At 42.7% G+C, this 21179-nt stretch overlaps 1 protein-coding gene across 1 annotated transcript in view; it reads right to left on the bottom strand.

Moving 5' to 3' along the window:
- Positions 1–6674: 6674 nt before the first annotated feature.
- LOC143784198 (inactive phospholipase C-like protein 1) overlaps positions 6675–21179 on the bottom strand; it is a 379071-nt gene continuing 364566 nt past the window's right edge. The window contains exon 6 of the mRNA XM_077272131.1: positions 6675–13293. Coding sequence (XP_077128246.1) covers positions 13111–13293 — 183 coding nt within the window. The 3' untranslated portion in view covers positions 6675–13110. The remainder of the gene's footprint in view (positions 13294–21179) is intronic.

Below are 21179 nucleotides of genomic sequence, written 5' to 3'. Positions count from 1 at the left end.
TGTATAATGTTACTGATCACCGTATTACCTGTACATGAACACTGCATACAAAGTACAGATCTCCTGTGTATAATGGCACTTATGGTGATATTAGTATTTTTTTTTTTTTTTAATTAACCCCTTCATGACCCAGCCTATTTTGGCCTTAATGACCTTGCCGTTTTTTGAAATTCTGACCAGTGTCCCTTTATGAGGTAATAACTCAGGAACGCTTCAACGGATCCTAGCGATTCTGAGATTGTTTTTTCGTGACATATTGGGCTTCATGTTAGTGGTAAATTTAGGTCGATAATTTCTGAGTTTATTTGTGAAAAAAATGGAAATTTGGCAAAAAAATTGAAAATTTCGCAATTTTCACATTTTGAATTTTTATTCTGTTAAACCAGAGAGTTATGTGACACAAAATAGTTAATAAATAACGTTTCCCACATGTCTACTTTACATCAGCACAATTTTGGAAACAATTTTTTTTTTTGCTAGGAAGTTATAAGGGTTAAAATTTGACCAGTGATTTCTCATTTTTACAACAAAATTTACAAAACCATTTTTTTTAGGGACCACCTCACATTTGAAGTCATTTTGAGGGTTCTATATGGCTGAAAATACCCAAAAGTGACACCATTCTAAAAACTGCACCCCTCAAGGTGCTCAAAACCACATTCAAGAAGTTTATTAACCCTTCAGGTGTTTCACAGCAGCAGAAGCAACATGGAAGTAAAAAATGAACATTTAACTTTTTAGTCACAAAAATGATCTTTTAGCAACAATTTTTTTATTTTCCCAGCGGTAAAAGGAGAAACTGGACCACGAACGTTGTTGTCCAATTTGTCCTGAGTACGCTGATACCTCATATGTGGGGGTAAACCACTGTTTGGGCGCACGGCAGGGCTCGGAAGGGAAGGAGCGCCATTTGACTTTTTGAATGAAAAATTGGCTCCAATCTTTAGCGGACACCATGTCACGTTTGGAGAGCCCCCGTGTGCCTAAACATTGGAGCTCCCCCACAAGTGACCCCATTTTGGAAACTAGACCCCCCAAGGAACTTATCTAGAAGCATAGTGAGCACTTTAAACCCCCAGGTTCTTCACAAATTGATCCGTAAAAATGAAAAAGTACTTTTTTTTCACAAAAAAATTATTTTAGCCTCAATTTTTTCATTTTCACATGGGCAACAGGATAAAATGGATCCTAAATTTTGTTGGGCAATTTCTCCTGAGTACACCAATACCTCACATGTGGGGGTAAACCACTGTTTGGGCACATGGTAAGGCTCGGAAGGGAAGGAGCGCCATTTGACTTTTTGAATGAAAAATTATCTCCATCGTTAGCGGACACCATGTCGCGTTTGGAAAGCCCCTGTGTGCCTAAACATTGGAGCTCCTCCACAAGTGACCCCATTTTGGAAACTAGACCCCCCAAGGAACTCATCTAGAGGCATAGTGAGCACTTTAAACCCCCAGGTGCTTCACAAATTGATCCGCAAAAATGAAAAAGTACTTTTTTTTCACACAAAATTTCTTTTAGCCTCAATTCTTTCATTTTCACATGGGCAACAGGATAAAATGGATCCTAAAATTTGTTGGGCAATTTCTCCTGAGTATGCCGATACCTCATATGTGGGGGTAAACCACTGTTTGGGTGCACGGCAAGGCTCGGAAGGGGAGGCGTCCCATTTGACTTTTTGAATGGAAAATTAGCTCCAATCGTTAGCGGACACCATGTCGCGTTTGGAGAGCCCCTGTGTGCCTAAACATTGGAGCTCCCCTACAAGTGACCCCATTTTGGAAACTAGACCCCCCAAGGAACTTATCTAGATGCATAGTGAGCACTTATAACCTCCAGGTGCTTCACAGAAGTTTATAACGCAGAGCCGTGAAAATAAAAAAATAAATTTTCTTTCCTCAAAAATGATTTTTAGCCCAGAATTTTTTATTTTCCCAAGGGTAATAGGAGAAATTGGACCCCAAATTTTGTTGTCCAGTTTGTCCTGAGTACGGTGATACCCCATATGTGGGGGTAAACCACTGTTTGGGCGCACGGCAGGGCTCGGAAGGGAAGGCACGCCATTTGGCTTTTTGAATGGAAAATTAGCTCCAATCATTAGCGGACACCATGTCGCGTTTGGAGAGCCCCTGTGTGCCTAAACATTGGAGCTCCCGCACAAGTGACCCCATTTTGGAAACTAGACCTCCCAAGGAACTAATCTAGATGTGTGGTGAGCACTTTGAACCCCCAAGTGCTTCACAGAAGTTTATAACGCAGAGCCGTGAAAATAAAAAATGTGTTTCCTTTCCTCAAAAATATTTTTTGGCCCAGAATTTTTTTATTTTTGCAAGAGTAACAGGAGAAATTGGACCCCAAAAGTTGTTGACCAGTTTCTCCTGAGTACGCTGATACCCCATATGTGGGGGTAAACCACTGTTTTGGCACACGTCGGGGTTCGGAAGGGAAGTAGTGACGTTTTGAAATGCAGACTTTGATGGAATGCTCTGCGGGCATCAGGTTGCGTTTGCAGAGCCCCTGATGTGCCTAAACAGTAGGAACTCCCCACAAGTGACTCCATTTTGGAAACTAGACCCCCAAGGGAACTTATCTAGATGTGTGGTGAGCACTTTGAACCCCCAAATGCTTCACAGAAGTTTATAACGCAGAGCCGTGAAAATAATAAATGTGTTTCCTTTCCTCAAAAATATTTTTTTAGCCCAGAATTTTTTATTTTTGCAAGAGTAACAGGAGAAATTGGACCCCAAAAGTTGTTGTCCAGTTTCTCCTGAGTACGCTGATACCCCATATGTGGGGGTAAACCACTGTTTGGGCACATGCCGGGGCTCGGAAGGGAAGTAGTGACGTTTTGGAATGCAGACTTTGATGGAATGGTCTGCGGGCATCATGTTACGTTTGCAGAGCCCCTGATATGCCTAAACAGTAGAAACCCCCCACAAGTGACCCCATTTTGGAAACTAGACCCCCCAAGGAACTTATCTAGATGTGTGGTGAGCACGTTCAACCCCCAAGTGCTTCACAGAAGTTTACAACGCAGAGCCGTGAAAATAAAAAATCATTTTTCTTTCCTCAAAAAAGATGTTTTAGCAAGCAATTTTTTATTTTCACAAGGGTAACAGGAGAATTTGGACCCCAATATTTGTTGCCCAGTTTGTTGTGAGTATGCTGATACCCCATATGTGGGGGTAAACCACTGTTTGGGCGCACGTCAGGGCTCGGAAGGGAAGTAGTGACATTTGAAATGCAGACTTTGATGGAATGGTCTGCGGGCGTCACATTGCATTTGCAGAGTCCCTGATGTGCCTAAACAGTAGAAACACCCCACAAGTGACCCCATTTTGGAAACTAGACCCCCCAAGGAACTTATCTAGATGTGTGGTGAGCACGTTCAACCCCCAAGTGCTTCACAGAAGTTTACAACGCAGAGCCGTGAAAATAAAAAATCATTTTTCTTTCCTCAAAAAAGATGTTTTAGCAAGCATTTTTTTATTTTCACAAGGGTAACAGGAGAATTTGGACCCCAATATTTGTTGCCCAGTTTGTTGTGAGTATGCTGATACCCCATATGTGGGGGTAAACCACTGTTTGGGCGCACGTCAGGGCTCGGAAGGGAAGTAGTGACATTTGAAATGCAGACTTTGATGGAATGGTCTGCGGGCGTCACATTGCATTTGCAGTGTCCCTGATGTGCCTAAACAGTAGAAACACCCCACAAGTGACCCCATTTTGGAAACTAGACCCCCGAAGGAACTTATCTAGATGTGTGGTGAGCACTTTCAACTCCCAAGTGCTTCACAGAAGTTTATAACGCAGAGCCGTGAAAATAAAAAATAATTGTTCTTTCCTCAAAAATTATGTTTTAGCAAGTAATTTTTTATTTTTGCAAGGGTAACAGGAGAAATTGGACCCCAACAGTTGTTGCCCAGTTTGTCCTGAGTACGCTGGTACCCCAAATGTGGGGGTAAACCACTGTTTGGGCGCACGTCGGGGCTTGGAAGGGAGGGAGCACCATTTGACTTTTTGAATGCAAGATTGGCTGGAATCAATGGTGGCGCCATGTTGCGTTTGGAGACCCCTGATGTGCCTAAACAGTGGAAACCCCTCAATTCTAACTTCAACACTAACCCCAACACACCCCTAATCCTAATCCCAACTGTAGCCATAACCCTAATCACAAACCTAACCCCAACACACCCCTAACCACAACCCTAACCGCAACACACCCGTAACCCTAATTCCAACCCTAATCCTAACCCTAATCCCAACCGTAGCCCTAATCCCAACCCTAACCACAACTGTAACCCCAACACACCCCTAACCCTATCCGTAACCCTAACCACAAGCCTAATCTTAACCCTATTTCAAACCCTAGCCCTAATTCCAACCCTAACTCTAATTCCAACCCTAACCCTAAGGCTATGTGCCCACGTTGCGAATTCGTGTGAGATTTTTCCGCACGATTTTTGAAAAATCTGCAGGTAAAAGGCACTGCGTTTTACCTGCGGATTTACAGCAGATTTCCAGTGTTTTTTTGTGCGGATTTCACCTGCGGATTCCTATTGAGGAACAGGTGTAAAACGCTGCGGAATCCGCACAAAGAATTGACATGCTGCGGAAAATACAACGCAGCGTTTCTGCACGGAATTTTCCGCACCATGGGCACAGCGGATTTGGTTTTCCTTAGGTGTACATGGTACTGTAAACCTGATGGAAAACTGCTTCGAATTCGCAGCGGCCAATCCGCTGCGGATCCGCGGCCAATCCGCTGCGGATCCGCGGCCAATCCGCTGCGGATCCGCGGCCAATCCGCTGCGGATCCGCGGCCAATCCGCTGCGGATCCGCGGCCAATCCCCTGCGGATCCGCTGTCAATCCGCTGCGGATCCGCGGCCGATCCGCTGCGGATCCGCGGCCGATCCGCTGCGGATCCGCTGCCGATCCGCTGCGGATCCACTGCCGATCCGCTGCGGATCCGCTGCCGATCCGCGGCCCATCCGCTGCGGATCCGCTGCCAATCCGCTGCGGATCCGCGGCCGATCTGCTGCGGATCCGCTGCGGATCCGCGGCCGATCCGCTGCCGATCCGCTGCGGATCCGCGGCCGATCCGCTGCGGATCCGCGGCCGATCCGCTCTGTGTGCACATGCCATAACCCTACCCCTAACCCTACCCGTAACCCTAACCCTACCCCTAACCCTACCCCTAGTTCTAACCCTAGTTCTAATCCTAACCCTAGTGGGAAAAAAAAAATAAAAATTCTTTATTTTATTATTGTCCCTATGGGGGTGATAAAGGGGGGGGGGTGTTATTTATTATTTTTTTATTTTGATCGCTGTGATAGAACCTACCACAGCGATCAAAATGTACCTGTAAGGAATCTGCCGACTGGCAGATTCGGCGGGCGCACTGAGCATGCGCCCGCCATTTTCCAACATGGCGGCGCCCAGCGAGGAGACGGCCGGACACCGGGAGGATCGGTAAGTATGAAGGGGTGGTGGGGGGGTGGATCGGAGCACGGGGGGGGGGGAACGGAGCACAGGGGGGGTGGGTCTGGGCAAGGAGGGAGCGGACAGGAGATCGGGGGAGCCGGCAGGCGGACGGAGGGGACCGGACCCCATAACGGAGGACGGGGGGGGGCGATCGGTGGGCGTGGGGGGGGGCACTTCAGTATTTCCAGCCATGGCCGATGATATTGCAGCATCGGCCATGGCTGGATTGTAATATTTCACCAGTTTTTTAGGTGAAATATTACAAATCGCTCTGATTGGCAGTTTCACTTTCAACAGCCAATCAGAGCGATCGTAGCCACGGGGGGGTGAAGCCACCCCCCCTGGGCTGAAGTACCACTCCCCCTCTCCCTGCAGATCGGGTAAAATAGGAGTTAACCCCTTCACCCGATCTGCAGGGACGCGATCATTCCATGACGCCACATAGGCGTCATGGGTCGGATTGGCACGGGTTTTCATGACGCCTACGTGGCGTCATGGGTCGGGAAGGGGTTAATGATCAGTATTGTAGTATTCGGTCAGTATGTGGTGGTAATATGTGGTCCGGCCATGGTGTGGCGGTATTTGTTCCTTGTATGTGGTATTATAGGTCACTATGTGGTGGTAATATGTTGCCTGGTCATGGTGGCGATATTTATTCCTAGTATGTGCTATTTTTCAGTCACTGTGGTGGTAATATGTCGTCTGGTCATGGTGCAGTGGTATTTGTCCCTTGTATTTGCTATTATTGAGGTGGTATTGGTCATTTTAAACATTGAAAAATAAATAAAAATATACCTAAATTGTATTAGATATTTTAATAAATGATTAATAGGATAGAGTAGAGTAGGGCTCGGCCAAAAGAGTTGACCTTGTCATTGTGGTCGATTAAAAAATCTTTTGGCCAAAACTAAAGCTCCTGGCTATGTATGTGATCTGGTGATGGGAACTGTTAATGCGTGATTGGTGAGGACGTGGAACAGAAATGGAGTTTTTCCAAGAGAGGGCGTGGGACTGTGGAGGCTTCGAGGGGTGGAGGCGTGGCCGGGTTGGAGCCTGGGCGGAGTCTCAAGGGGGCCCCGAAAATGTTGCCAGGATGGGGCCCCCGAAATTTCTAGTGCCAGCCATAATATCCATCATCATAAAACATCACTATAAAACCTGAAAAACTGATAACAGTACAACATATTTTGTTTTATTGATAGTTTTATTTCTCAGTAATGTGCAAAATAACATGTTAATGTTAATCATGAAATAAAGTTAAAGGTTATGGTCACCTTCAGGGGCTTTTTTTTTTAGTTAAGTGCAAGTATTGTTGGCTTAAAATAATTTTTGTAATTCGGTTTTATGAAAAATGTTGCACTTTTTTGTCTTCCATATCCTTTATGTTGCACCGTTTATTGTTGGCTGCAGAATGAGTTGACTGAGAATATGTCATTTGTTTTGATAAGAGTTTTATGAATCTTAACTTCCTTCTTCTGGGCGTCTCTGAGCTGATACTGTATATATGAATCAAAGCTCTATTCACTTTTATGTGGTCAGAAATCAGCTGTGAAGACCTCAAGAAAGGAAGATAAGAGAAACTCTCCATCAGAAGGAGCTCACAGACGAATTCTCTGTTAACTCTGCTTTCAGCAATAGGAATTGTAACACAGAGACGTTAGCAGATCAATAGTACAAAACTTTTAATGAACTCCGATTGCAAAACAAATATTTTCAGACAAAAATTCATGCATTTAAGTAAAACAAAATTGTGCCTAATGGTGTCCATATTGTATAAGAATGGATTAACCCCATCACTGCCAAGAAATCTGTTAATGTTAAGCAGACATTCAAGAGTACAAGGGGATTAACACAAAGATAAAGGGAAAAAAAATCAGAACAAAATATTAAATTATCACTTCAGTTCAGAAAGTTAGCACATTATATCTTTCTTAATCAAATACATTAAAAAGGTAGCTTTTCAAAATAAAAGCCGTGCTCTTCAATAAATAGTTTTGTATTTTATCTTGCTTAGAGAACACACAGCCCCAATAACTCTTCTGAAGCCAGGTAGGAAGTCTACGCTCAGAGTTTCAAGGTGGTCCTGTTCCCACTAAGGCAAAATATTGTATCAGTACGTCCTTCTGAAGTAATAAGGCAAAACTCGCAAGAGGTAATAAACATATACTACCTTGCCATATGGTGGGAAGGGAATTGGTTTGAAATCCAGGCATGATTATGTTTCGTTCCTCCTGGCATCATAACAGTTGAATGAGCACATTAATATTACACTCAAGAAAGTACCAAAGAGATGTAGGTAGTCAGAGGCAGGAGCTAGAGCTACTCACAATGAATTCTAACACCGTGACAGGTTACATCAGAGAAGAACTCTGCACTGAATACACATGGCTGCATTTTCAAATAACGTTCAGACTGACTTCTATGCCTTTAGAATACCCATTGAATGATCTAGCAAGTAAAGGTCCAACAGTACAACTGTCCACAGAATAGAGTGATATCTACTTTGTCCTAAACTTTTCTAGAATACAGAAAGCAACGCAGGCCAAAGCATTCCCTGTCACCTGGCACTTTATAGTGACAACAACAAGCCATCATGACGTCAATGTGAGCGTCAAGTGTGGTATCTATAGCTTGAAAGATGGTCAGCCTAGTGGTGGCTAATCCCTATGGTGAGTACCAAACTCATGCAATCTATCAACACTATCTTGGAGAGAATCTCTAATAACAAATATTGTTCGGTGGCATGGTTTCATAGTTTGATCTGTGTCAGTAAGAAATGATCAGGACCGAATGAAGGTTAAAATCTGCCATCCAAAATAAGCATTTTTTCAACCTCTTATTTTTCTAGGATCAGCAATGCACAAACAAAAACTTCTAATTTTACAACTTCAATTTGAAAGGTTACCCAGGAGTGCACCATCCATGAAGTGAGTGGAGAACATTCCCATTAATTCCTTACCCCGACAGCAGGTCTAATTAAAGAAGCAAATTGTCTCTTCAGAGAGGAAGAGGACTTGGATTCTAGTGCTACCTACTAGAAGTAGCAATCCTAAAAAAAAATATTAACCCTTTAATGAGTCTTGCCATATGACTTTGGTTAAAAGCCAAACCAGGCAATCTATTTGCATAAACATGTTTCAGGGAGTTTGCTCCTCATCATGGCAAAGCAGCTGGCCTGATTTGGCTGGATGAGAGGTCTTAGACGAGGGTCTAACGGGTAACGTCTATAATTGGGGAGAGTGATATGTCAGGCATGTCACTCTCTACAAGGAAAGATGTTACCTTTATTTCAGAGTTATATAGGTACCATTTATCGTACGAATACCCTGGTGTTACCCAAATAAATATACTTACTGCTTATAAAAACACTAAAAGCAACTGAATTATAAACAATAACACAGTAAACAAAGGTTTTTCTAAGGATGGCAATGGGTCTGGTACTCAGGCTGAAATAGACAAAGAAACAATTTAGCATATAATTAGTTATGCAGATTCTTGTAATGTCACTGCATTGTTACTGTTTTGCTCCTGGTGGTGGAAAAAATCTTTTTCTTCCTGTATACTACAAATTACAACCCGTTCTCAAAATTCCCTAATATCTCAATGTGTTATTAGGTGGATTCCCAAGCGAAAGGTCACTGGTTTGAATCGAAGTGCAACCATGAAGGATATTTCCAAAGAAAAGAAAAACATCATTATCTAGCTCATCGATAGCAGTCTATCGGCCAAGAAAATTGCCAAACCGCATCATGTGAGCGCCATGACAGTTGGAATAATACGAAATGAAGTCCGTGCATCCATTCAAAAGCCAAGAGGTGGATGTCCAGGCAAAATATCGGAGTCAATAAGTTGGCTAATCACAAGGTCTGTCAGTACAGGTGTGACAAAGATGGCAGTGGAGGTGGCTCATATGCTTTGTAATAGTGAGATCACAGACATCCATACAGGCACCATGCGACGCACGTTACACAAGTCTGGAATGATGGCTCGAAAAAAGGTGAAGAAGCCACGACTTCAATATCGTCATAAAAAGCGACTGCATGAGTTTGCAAAAAGGTACAAAAAGTGGACAGTAGAAAATTGAAAATTGTGACTTGGAGCGATGATACGAAAGTTACTAGAGTAGGCTCTAATGGATGCAAATGGGCCAGGAAGAAAGAAGGGAAAAAGGGACTAATTGATAGAGGAATTAAAGGGAATGTCACCACATTTGACCCATCTAAACTATTAATATGGGCATACAGGCTATAAACTGGTGAAAACAGTCTTACCTGTATGTCTCATATTAGATGTGTTGTTGCTGAGAAATCACCTTTTATCACTTTATGTAAGTGACCTCTTCCAGGCTCCGGGGCGGATGGTGTTGTGAATTCCGTTCTGGAGCTCCCTCCTGTGGTTGCTAATGGTATTTTTGTGAGTTCTGCCCTTGGGCTCCCTCTGGTGGTTTCGAGTGTAACTGCTGCTCCTTTAGGTAGCTGTAGCAGCTGCCTTCACTAATCGCCTTGCCTGGGTTTGTTATTTAAACCTGCTCTGGGCTTTAGTTCATGCCAGCTGTCAATGTTCTTGGTTGGATTTGGTTCTCTCCTTGGAATTCTCATATGGCCTGTCCTTGTCAGCAAAAGGTAAGTTTTGCTAGTTTTCGTTTGTCCATTTGCTTTGGACTCTATTGCTCTGCAAATATGTCTCTTTTTGTCCAGCTTGTTACTATGTCATATTCAGGCTAGCTGGATGCTCTGAGGAAGCAGATTTGCCCCTCCACACCGTGAGTCGGTGTGGAGTTCATTTTTGTAAACTCTGCGTGGATTTTGTAGTTTTTAATACTGACCGCACAGTATCCTTTTCTCTCTGTCTATCAAGTTTAGTATTGGCCTCCTTTGCTGAAATCTGATTTCATTTCTGTGTACGTCATTTCCCTCTCCACTCACAGTCAATATTTGTGGGGGGCTATCTTTCCTTTTGGGGTTTTCTCTGAGGCAAGATAGCTTTCTATTTCCTTCTTTAGGGGTAGTTAGTTCTTAGGCTGTGAAGAGGTGTCTAGGGAGAGTCAGGAACATCCCACGGCTATTACTAGTGTTGTTGTTAGGATTAGGGACTGCAGTCAGTAGAGATACCACCTCCTCAGAGCTCGTCCCATGTTGCGTTTTAGCCACCAGGTCATATCAGTGTGGCCTCTTAACCACCAGGTCATAACAGGATGGTGCCTGGAGATAACTCTGCCCCAGAGATTATTTTAAATGTAAGTAGGAGTTACCAGAGTGATGTGACATGGTTACCAGTGTTACCAGTGTGATGTGCAATGGTTACCACTGTTACCAGTGTGATGTGTAATGGCCGCTCTCTGATGTCCTGATAACTGACACATCTGCAGGTTCCTCTCAACTTCAGTTTTCAGGTCACAGGCAGACAGGGCTACAATATTGTTGCAATACATCAGAGCCGAGAGAGAAGCAAAAACGTGCTTGTAAAAAGACAAATTTCATTTATCCTGTCCTGTGTTGGTTACTTCTCTCACACTGGGAACGCCTCCTTCTTGTAAAATAAGCTCAGGAGGCAGAGTTATCTTCAGGAACCATCAGCCCCGGAGGCTGGAAGAGGTCACTTATATAAAGTGATAAAAGATGATTTCGGCAGTCTATAATCTGTATGGCCATATTAATAGTTTCAATAGGCCAAATGTGGTGACCGATTCCATTTAAGGAACTGTCAAGTTCGGTGGAGGAAGCCTGATGATATGAGGTTGTTTCACAGCCAAAGGCATAGGATTCTTGACCAGGAAAGATGGTGGTCTCAATACTGAGCTATATATCTCAATATCTTACAAAATGAGTTACTTCGTACACTCAAGTACTATGGGTATGAAAAGGACAACATAGGTGCTTGATTGGTCCTCAGAGTCCCCAGACCTCAACCCAATTGAACACTTGTGGGTAGAGTTTAAGAAAAAGCTGTATACATACCCAAGTGAGAACTTTGGGAACATGTAGAAGAGACCTGGGATCAGATTTTGGTTGAGACATGCTTGAATCTGATTGAGAGTATTCCAAGAAGGATTCAGACAGTGTTGAAATCCAAAGGTGGATTTACAAAATACTAATAAAATAATAAAAATTTAGATTTTCAGTAGTGGATAGTAAGATATGGAGCCTGAAAGTCAAAAGATCAAAACATTGTTACCCTTTTGCTCATCAGTGTATAGGAAGTAGGAAAAATCACTAGCTCTTCTCACATTCATTATGCCATTGCCATTTAAATTCCTTTGAATAGGCTACTTAGCTTTGGAACCCCCTTGTAAAAAAATATATCCTAAAATACCTCATAAACATTGAAGTATTGGCAAGAAGAGGCAACTATCTAATGCATATGGGGACCTCTGACTCTATCCTGGCTCAAGATTCAGAGGGTTGATAAGGGTTGGGTAATTTGAATTCAGATGCCAGGCCCTTTTGTTTTCCAGGAGATAATCTGAATCAAGAGCTGTCTTTCCTGTCTATCCTAGAAAGCACATGAACACGGTAGAACGCATTGACTTCAATGATCTGTGTGTAACACTTCAGTTCTTCTATGGTGGTTCTGCAGGAAAGCCAAACACTATTCAAACTACATCTGTTTGCTTGGGGTCTCCTCAGGAAGGTATTATCCAAGTTTTTCGAGAAACCCTTCTAATAGAATGGGATTACACAACATGAACATCCCTGAATAACCGTCACACTGAGGTGCCCTCCTGTGGTTCATTGGACTAGGCTGAGTAGCTCTCTATACAAGTCATTTGCATTATTGCACTCATGTAGGCATGTGTCTGCTGTTTCATATGGTCTAGCTATGTATCTAAGCAACTAACAAATACACTTTGTTAAATTGAGGAACATCACATGATCCAGGTAACCTAGAACTTAAAGTTTATCTCCAGTAGAGATCTTCATACTAGTTATTAAAAATGTAAAATGTTAAAATGTTAAATTATTACTTAAGGTGAACATAAGCAATAAACTTGGAGTCAAAGGCTGAATATAGTCTTTTTCTCATAAAATAGCCAGTGTTAAAAGCATGATGGGTACTTGGTTTATTTCCCCAGAAATCTTCAGAAAGCTTTGAGTTATGTTGGGTTCACAAGATCAGTCTCGTGATTTTACACACTCTAACAGCCATAAATTACTAACTAATCTCTGTTATTCCAAACCCACACATCATGAGGAACGGAGAGAATACCTTTTCCGTCACTTTGTATACATATATATATATATATATATATATATATATATATATATTTATTTATTTATTGTGTCCTTGGTAATCAGTTCATCATTGGGAGCCTTCGGAGCATCACTATAGGAGCCATCTTTTTCTGCTGAAATGACCCTGCTTGGTACTGTAGATATAATGGATACTAAATGGCACAACTGGAAATTTTCAATTCAAGCCTTTGTGGTCAGTGTTAAAAAATCCTCTTCACACATTCATTCACTATTACAAAAAAATTGTAGGCATAATTGTGAAGGTGAGGTTGAAACAGTAACCACAAAAAATGCTACTATCTCGGATTGGAATGTTTCTAAACTGGTGGACTACCCTTTGACACCTGACCACAGATCTGGTAGGCCAAATGCCAAAGAATATTTGCTTCTCACAAGCGGCCATTTTCTTCCCCGGTATCTTTCTCTTCAATTGCTTCTAGGCCTCGTTTGGATTTTGAATCAGTTGTCGTGTTTGAAGCTTTGCTTAGACCACTGGAAAGACAAGCCTGCTGGATTTGTCTCATGTTCTCCATGGCTTCATTTTTGGCATTCTTCAATAAATCTCCCTGGCCCTAAAGAAAAACAAGAAAAAGTTTACCAATGAAGCCACAAATTCAATGCTATACCTGGTCGTGTGAAAGAGCATTTTCATTCACTAAAATGTCCCTAGTGAATAAATTTACATATGTGGATTTGTCTGGACTAAGACATTGGATCTCAGATATCAATATATCATTTTATTCAGCTTCCTATAACCTTCATGCCCATACAGATGTCTTAGAAGGGGCAGCCTACTGACAGATTCCCTTTAAAGTAGGGATTAAAACATATACATAATTATATACGCATACATTAATTTATAACAGCAGTGAATTATCCACAAACATACATATATAGTTTATTTATTGCTGGTATCTATTTATATAATTGCCTTGTAATATTTTCAATTCCAGTTCTGTCCAGATGTCACCATATCCCAGAATTCCAAGCGGAGGAAGTGATGGGTGTCTCAATATGGAAACTGCTGCTGGTACCACTAGCGGAACACTGTAGCGAACACGCCACCGCCGGGATCAGCTGAATGATTCACTGACTGCCGCCATCTTTGTACAGGAGTGCATGCACAGTTTTAATATGACCGTCGCTATCTGCCTGCACAAAGATGGCTGCGGTCTGATTTACTGCGCCTGTGTGAATTACGTGCAGGTGCAGTGAATCATTCGGCTGATCCCGGCGGCAGATGCACGACGTGTCTACAGGCAGAGGAAGCCGGTCACATTAAAGGGGTTTTCCCTCGAACAAAAGTACATTTTAAAAATTGACTGTGTTTGACCGTGTACGGAACATACCACATCTCCTGGTCAGGAGAAGAAGCAAAAGATAATACTGACATTACAGCAGGGGATCACAGTGGATTCATTATGTGAGGTAAAATATTTCATTGACTGTTTTTTTTAAATATTTACCTCACAAAATGTATCCTCTGCGATCTCCTGCTGTAATGTCAGTATTGTCTTTTGCTTCCTCCCCTGCCCAGGAGCTGTGGTATGTTCGGTACACGGTCAGACACAGACAATTTTTAAAATGAACTTTTGTTAGTGGGAAAACACCCTTTAAAAAGCAAATATGAACACCAACATGGCTCCTCATAAAAAGTACGCAAATGACAATGAAAAGAAAGCAGCAAAGGCACAACATCGAAGACAACAAAGGGCAAATGAGACTCTTGAAGACCAACAGCAATGCTGGGACAAAAACAATGCATATAAGCGTAGGCGTCAATCACATTAGTCCCCTGATGCAAAAGTCATTAGATTATCACAGGATTAGGCAACAACACCGATGCATGCCTGCCCTATCGTGACATTACTGCCCTCCCGATGTGATAGCATCGGGCCTCCATCTAGTATATACATAAATAAATGCCAGCAGTGAATTAACTGCAAACAAATACCGTATATAGTATAGGGGTCCCAACCTGTGGTCCAAAATGTGTGGCTCACAGCTTTCTGCCAGTTTGAAGCATTAGCACTAGGTCTAGCAATCAGCTATGAAGAGAAGTTGTCCAAATGGTGACTTTTGTGAGTAGCCTGGCACATAAAAGGTGGTCTTACTGTGAATATATGTGTGGAGGGGATGGGGTGAGAAATAAATATAGTAAACTGGAGATAGGATGATACTTTTAGTTAGAAGGGAGCTTGAAGCTCTATGGAGTGCTTGATACAAGATTACAAAATGAGGGTAAAGAGGGAACCCTTGGATGCACCATAATTATTCTGCCTATCTAGGAGAGTAGCACAAGATCTCAGAGTGCTTTCTATGGATACGTTTTGGATGTCATCACACAGGTAATGGACGGCTCTGAGTGTCACTACTGTGGGGGAGAAGGGGCGCTGGATGTGGCTTGCGACCATCTTTGAGTTGAATGTAGCTCTCAACATAAGACGTTTTGGGGATTGCTGATATAGTGAATAAACTGCATAACCTACATCAATGCAAATAATCAAACTAACTTGATTAATTCCCATGAAAATGTATGATTTTGATTTTATCAGAGTCACAAAATCTAGTTCGCCCTGCCCAAATCTCAGCAGCTTCACAACTTTTGTTAGAGCAGAAGCAACAGGAGGAACAAGAGAAGTGAAGAGAGCTGAAGAACTCAGGAGAGCAAGTAAGGAGTAGCCCAGAGTTGGGACAGCTGCATTTTCCTGCAACGTCTTCTGTCACCTCAGGCTGATAAAAGAATTAGTAAGGGCCGATTCACACTGCGCTTTGTCACACATTTGTTGGTCCTATCGAGGCTTACGTCCTGACCCCCGCACCAAAAGAGATTCAGGCATATGCGCTGATGGATGCCAAAGGAGTCACCGTGTGCTGTGTCGTGCATCATTTTCTGGTGTATACATCTATTGGTGGCGGACACTCAGACGTAGTAGACTGCTAAATTACTTGCCCAAAAAAGCTTTTCTGACTTTTTGGGGGACAAATTAAATTACAAAAAAAGTTAAAAAAAACAATTAAATATAAAAAATAATAAATGTATTACATTTATTAAAAGGTTTTCTTATCTTCAAAAATGGGAAAAGTGCTTGTAAAAAACATTCTCAAACACTGCTTACAAACTCTTTGTGAGAGTGATTTCAAGTGCTGTTCTGAAGCACTTGAATCACACAGTTTGGGCTAGTAGACTGACAATGCTGTTAGTCCAAAATGTCACTTATTCAGGGGCGCATGACCCCCAGCAGTTAGGAAGCCTGGAAGCAGGGAAGCAATGTGTTTCTGAAGACAAGTTGAAAACAATCCTTTAATTAATAATTTTAAAAAATGGCTAAATATCTCAAAAGGCATTAAGAGGCATCAATGGGTTAAGTAGGGACAAAAAAGTAAATATTCTGGAGTAAAAAGCTTTGAAAAATCGCATAATTTTGATACTGGCGGAAGTGCTAAAATTATGCAATTTTTGGTATTCTGACACCATTTTCACCCAGCGCCAACAAAGTAGGAAAACCTTTGCCAGGACAGGGGTCTGGCAACTGTTGCTCATCAAATTCAGTAGGGTCAGCGGCATTCGCTATGCCACAAATCTAACTCCAGCAAAAACTGGAGTAGGATTTATGGCGAGGAGTACACAGAGCTATACACTGCGCATCCGGCACTCCTGATTCAAAAAGAGGGGTCTCATCATCAAGACTGGTGTGAACAACATTGGCCTTGATGAATCAGGCTCTCTGTGTGCATTTATTAGATATCTATCACAGTGACAAAGCAAATGGGAGCATACAATAAAATCAACTTCTCCAATAACATAAATATCAATACATTTCAATGAATATGACAACAATGTCTATATTTTTTAGCTTTTGCAGGTATTTATAATACTTAAAGAGAACCTCTCAGCACAATTTTGTAATGTAAAGACATAGCTGTAATGTCGGTGTAATGAAAATTGAATTGATACCTTTCGTGAAGAAATCAGCATTTTTGTTCCTCTTTAATCACCATTTGAAGTTTAATGCAAGATGTTAGATTTTGGTGTACAGGGGCCAGTTTTACGGGTGTGTCTGACTGCATAAAGTCTTGTCGTTTGCTTTGCAGACTTCTTCCTGGTCCTTCTGACTCTAGGACCCAGTGGCAACCTTCCTTCTACTCTAATGGACACACCTGGGACAGAGTGTTTATAACTCCCAGCTTGCTGCTGGAAGTTGCCAGTGATATTTCCATTTTCCTGTTGAAGCTTGGAGCTATAGCAGTCTGCTATCTTCGTCTTTGGTGTTTGGAGGACGTATGCGTTTCTCTGAGTCTACTCAAGCTAAGTGTTCCCCTTGTTTGTGTATCCCATGTGTCTTTAGTGGTAGTGGGGATTGATTAGTGCTAATCCTGTCCTTCCCTTTACAAGGCTTATCGCCAGGTTCAGGCAGGGGTTAGGTATCCTGCTCGGTGATAGGTGCGGAACCTATATAAGGAGGCTTAGGGCACACAGGGTGACGTTAGATCTGTCTAGGGGTCTCCACTCGCCCCTTCTCTAGTTTTGAGTTCCCTTCCCCTTATCCCTTCTTGTTGCATTTAGTCTTTCCTACACTGTGTGTGACAGCCAGACTGTGCATTTGGTCTTCTCCCCTCTGCAAGTGATTCCCCAACCACTCTGCCTGCCTCCAGTCTATGAATGATCTGCCTCCTGTCTTTAAAATCTCAGTTGTGATCATTTAAGAACCGGAGGCAAAGAAGCCAGGGAATCACAGACAGGGTGGAAAAGACCCAGTATACAGTCCGGCCCCTGTGCACCAAAATATAACTAGCAAAAAAACTTCAAATTGTGATTAAAGAAGAACAAAGAGGATTTTTTCACCAAAGTTATCAACTTAATCAGTATTATAGCGCCATTACAGCAATGTCTTTACTTTACATTACAAAATTGTGCTGACGGGTTCTCTTTAAGCAGAACAGAGCATATTTAATGAATTGCATAAATAATTACTATTCAGTAGGAAGCATTGTTCATACTAAGGGACAATACATATTAAAGAACACTGTAGAATAAGTAGTACAGCCTTTGTGATCAAGACACGCTAAGACCACCCTTAAACCATGACTTCACATTAAAAATAGATTAACCTTGTCAATAATTTAGATACTGAGAGCTGCTTAAGTGTCAGTTCTACACTTAATCTTCATAGTTCTTTTAACGTAGTTGTATATAATTGCTTGAAGGGAAAATGACATGCAAATATGTATTTTTTTCATGTAATAAGCACATTTTCCATGTACTGTATAATTGACACTGTCAATTGCGTATGGCTCAAAAGTTCTTCATCATGAAAGTTCTCGGCTAACAACCTACTAGTCTAGCTTTTTTCTGTATTCTGTAATTTTCGCAGTGCTGATGTTGTTGTAAGCTATTTTATAACAACTGTATCTCTTTTTTTTTCTTTAACTCCTTACTGCCATTGGACGGGTTAGTACGTCCAATGGCAGTACCCCCGCTTTGATGTGGGCTCCGGCGGTGAGCCCGCATCAAAGCCGGGACATGTCAGCTGTTTTGAACAGCTGATATGTGCGCACAATAAGCACAGGCAGAATCACGATCCGCCCGCACCTATTAACTAGTTAAATGCCGCTGTCAAACTGACAGCGGCATTTAATGCGTGCTTCTGGCCATCGGGCCGGAAATACGCGCACCGATAACCCCGTCACGTGATCGGGGGTCATCGGTACATTGGCATAACAACCAGATGTCACGGGGAGACTGGGTGAGCGAGAGCTAATAACCCGGGCCCCTGCAATTTCCCTCAAACTAGGGAAATCCTGACTGACCCTCTACCTGGAGTTTACACTGATGGTGTGCATGTCCAGGCCTCGGCCCTTGCCCTGTCTCCTGTTTCAACCCTAGGCTGAAACCAACCGCCCACCACCCAGTGAAGAGGTAATACACCAATACCCACAGTTAGCACAGACAAGGATAAAGGAAAATATACACCACGCCGCAGTCACTCAGGAATACACTATAAATGTGCAGGGCAAAATAAATACAAATATAGGAAGGAGTAAATAAGACTAAGGAAAATACACCACCAGCAACGAATCTCCAACAACCAGCTCTCCACTCCAGACCGAGATAACAACGCACAAGACAGAAGCTATAATCGGCGACGCCCAATGATCAGGAGAACTATTTAAAGGCAATGGGCATGGCCCAGCTTCCAATCCGAGGATCAGGTAAATTAACCCCGGAACAGCTAGATAAAATCTAGCCGACGCCAATGAGCAAATAGTGGTCAAAAGCGGAATTACCGCTGTCTGTCGAACGACCTGGTCTGAACAGTGTCTGACATGACACCAGAGGTCTATGTAGCAGAGCCGATCAGGCTATGCCACCTTCTAGCCTCCCATGGAGGTTATTGAAGCATGGCAAAAGTAAAAAAATGTTTTAAAAAATATGAAAAAAATATAAAAGTTTAAATCACCCTCCTTTCGCCACATTCAAAATAAAACAATAAAAAAATCAAACATATACCGTATTTTTCGGACTATAGGACGCACCGGACTATAAGGCGCACCCAGGTTTTAGAGGTGGAAAATAGGGAAAAAAATATTTGAAGCAAAAAAAATGTGGTAAAATATTTAATAACATAAATAACATACTATTATATGTGGTGTTATTATATATAATAGTATGTTATTATGTTGGAAGCTGCGGGACCAGTGTGGTGTCTGTGAAGTACGATATGAAGACGCTGGAGGGTGAGTATAAGGGCTCATTTCCACATGCGAGGCACACATCCGTATCTCGCATGTGGAAACCAAGCTCTGGCGCCGGCACTTTGGAGCGGAGCTGTGCAGCTCCATGTGTTCCTATGCGGCCGCACGCTCCGCTCTGGAGTGCCGGCTCCACAGCTTGGTTTCCACATGCGAGATACGGACGTGTGCCTCGCATGTGGAAATGAGCCCTAAGAATGGGTGCACAGGGCTTATAGTGAAAGCACCACTCCAGCACTGCAAAATAACACTGGAGTGCTGCTTTAAAATCCCATGGGAGAACTATAACTCCCAGCATGTCCTGCAGATCCTATGATATGCTGGGAGTTATAGTTCACCAAAGGAGTGGCAGAGTGCTTTATTGTGTTTTGTAAAGACTGACCTCTTAATTGTGGCAGCCAGCCACACTGTTGTGAGGTAAAAGCTGGAGCATCCCATGGCTGCACACACACAGAGCCCTCCCTGTTGTTGTTGCCTTTCCACAGCGCAGGACATAAGAGCAAGCTGCAGATTCTAGGTGGGAGTCTGAAGGACCTGTGATGATGTCAGAAGAGGGAGGGCTCTGAGCTGCCATGTGATGCTCCAGCCCGCCCAATCCTGACATCACACAGGTCCTCCCTGTGCACCAGACAGCTCAGCGTCCAGCACAGGCAGGTAGGCAGCGATCTCCTGGCCCCTGCTGCCTCCTCCCCCGGTCACACAGATTCTCCCCAGAATCAGTGCTGGGGAAACTGTGTGTCGCTGCTTAAGTGCAGCATTCATTTGCTGCTCCCGGCTCACCGCTCAGCTGATCGGTGGGCGTGGAGCAGCTAATAAATATTCACTGCACTTAATCAGCGGGGCCATGTGCTTTCCCCAGCAGCTGATTCCGGGCAGCGGGGACATCCTGAAGTGGGATAACAGTGCGATCCCACTCGCTGCTGCCCCCCTCCCCACATGCTATATCCGTACTATAAGACGCACCCACACTTTCCTCCCAAATTTGGAGGAAAAAAAGTGCGTCTTATAGTCGGAAAAATACGGTACATATTTGGTATCGCTGCATTCAGAATCGCCCGATCTATCAATGAAAAAAAGAATTAACCTGATGGCTAAATGTCACAGCGAGAAAAAAAAACTCAAAACGCCAGAATTACGTTTTTTTTTTAAATGCAATAACGGACGATCAAAAGAATGTATCTGCACCGAAATGGTATAATTAAAATGTCAGTTCGGCGCGCAAAAAATAAATCCTCACCCAACCCAAGATTCCGAAAAATGGAGACGCTACGGGTCTCAGAAAACTGCCACTCTTTTTAGACACTCCATCTGGTTAATAAATGAGAATTATGTTCCTCCTCAATTAATTCTACATTTCCTACAAGGGTATTTGAAACAGGTTTTTCTGATCATAAATGCAATCTAATTTACAACTTAGATCCTTTGGGATTAAAAACACAACCAGTTATTTAGATAAAGTGAGTATAAATTAATTAAAAAGGTAATCAATAAGTTAAATTTTACAGGAAATAGACAAAATATTCCAAAAATTGTCTTGTGACTTTTACTAAAGAAACATTTCCTGGAGCTGGAATCCCACATAAAGACATACAAATTACCAAGTGCTGGTTGGAGTTAGCCAGTTTAATATAGGTGAGGATTCACTCACTTGTGTTCTTAGAACTCACACACATATTTAGTTAATTTGGGGGGGAGGGGGGGGAGA

Source organism: Ranitomeya variabilis, chromosome 7, assembly GCF_051348905.1.
Source record: "Ranitomeya variabilis isolate aRanVar5 chromosome 7, aRanVar5.hap1, whole genome shotgun sequence".
Lineage (NCBI taxonomy): Eukaryota > Metazoa > Chordata > Amphibia > Anura > Dendrobatidae > Ranitomeya > Ranitomeya variabilis.
The sequence above is the reverse complement of the archived record's forward strand: the minus strand, read 5'-3'. Positions and strand labels throughout refer to the sequence as shown.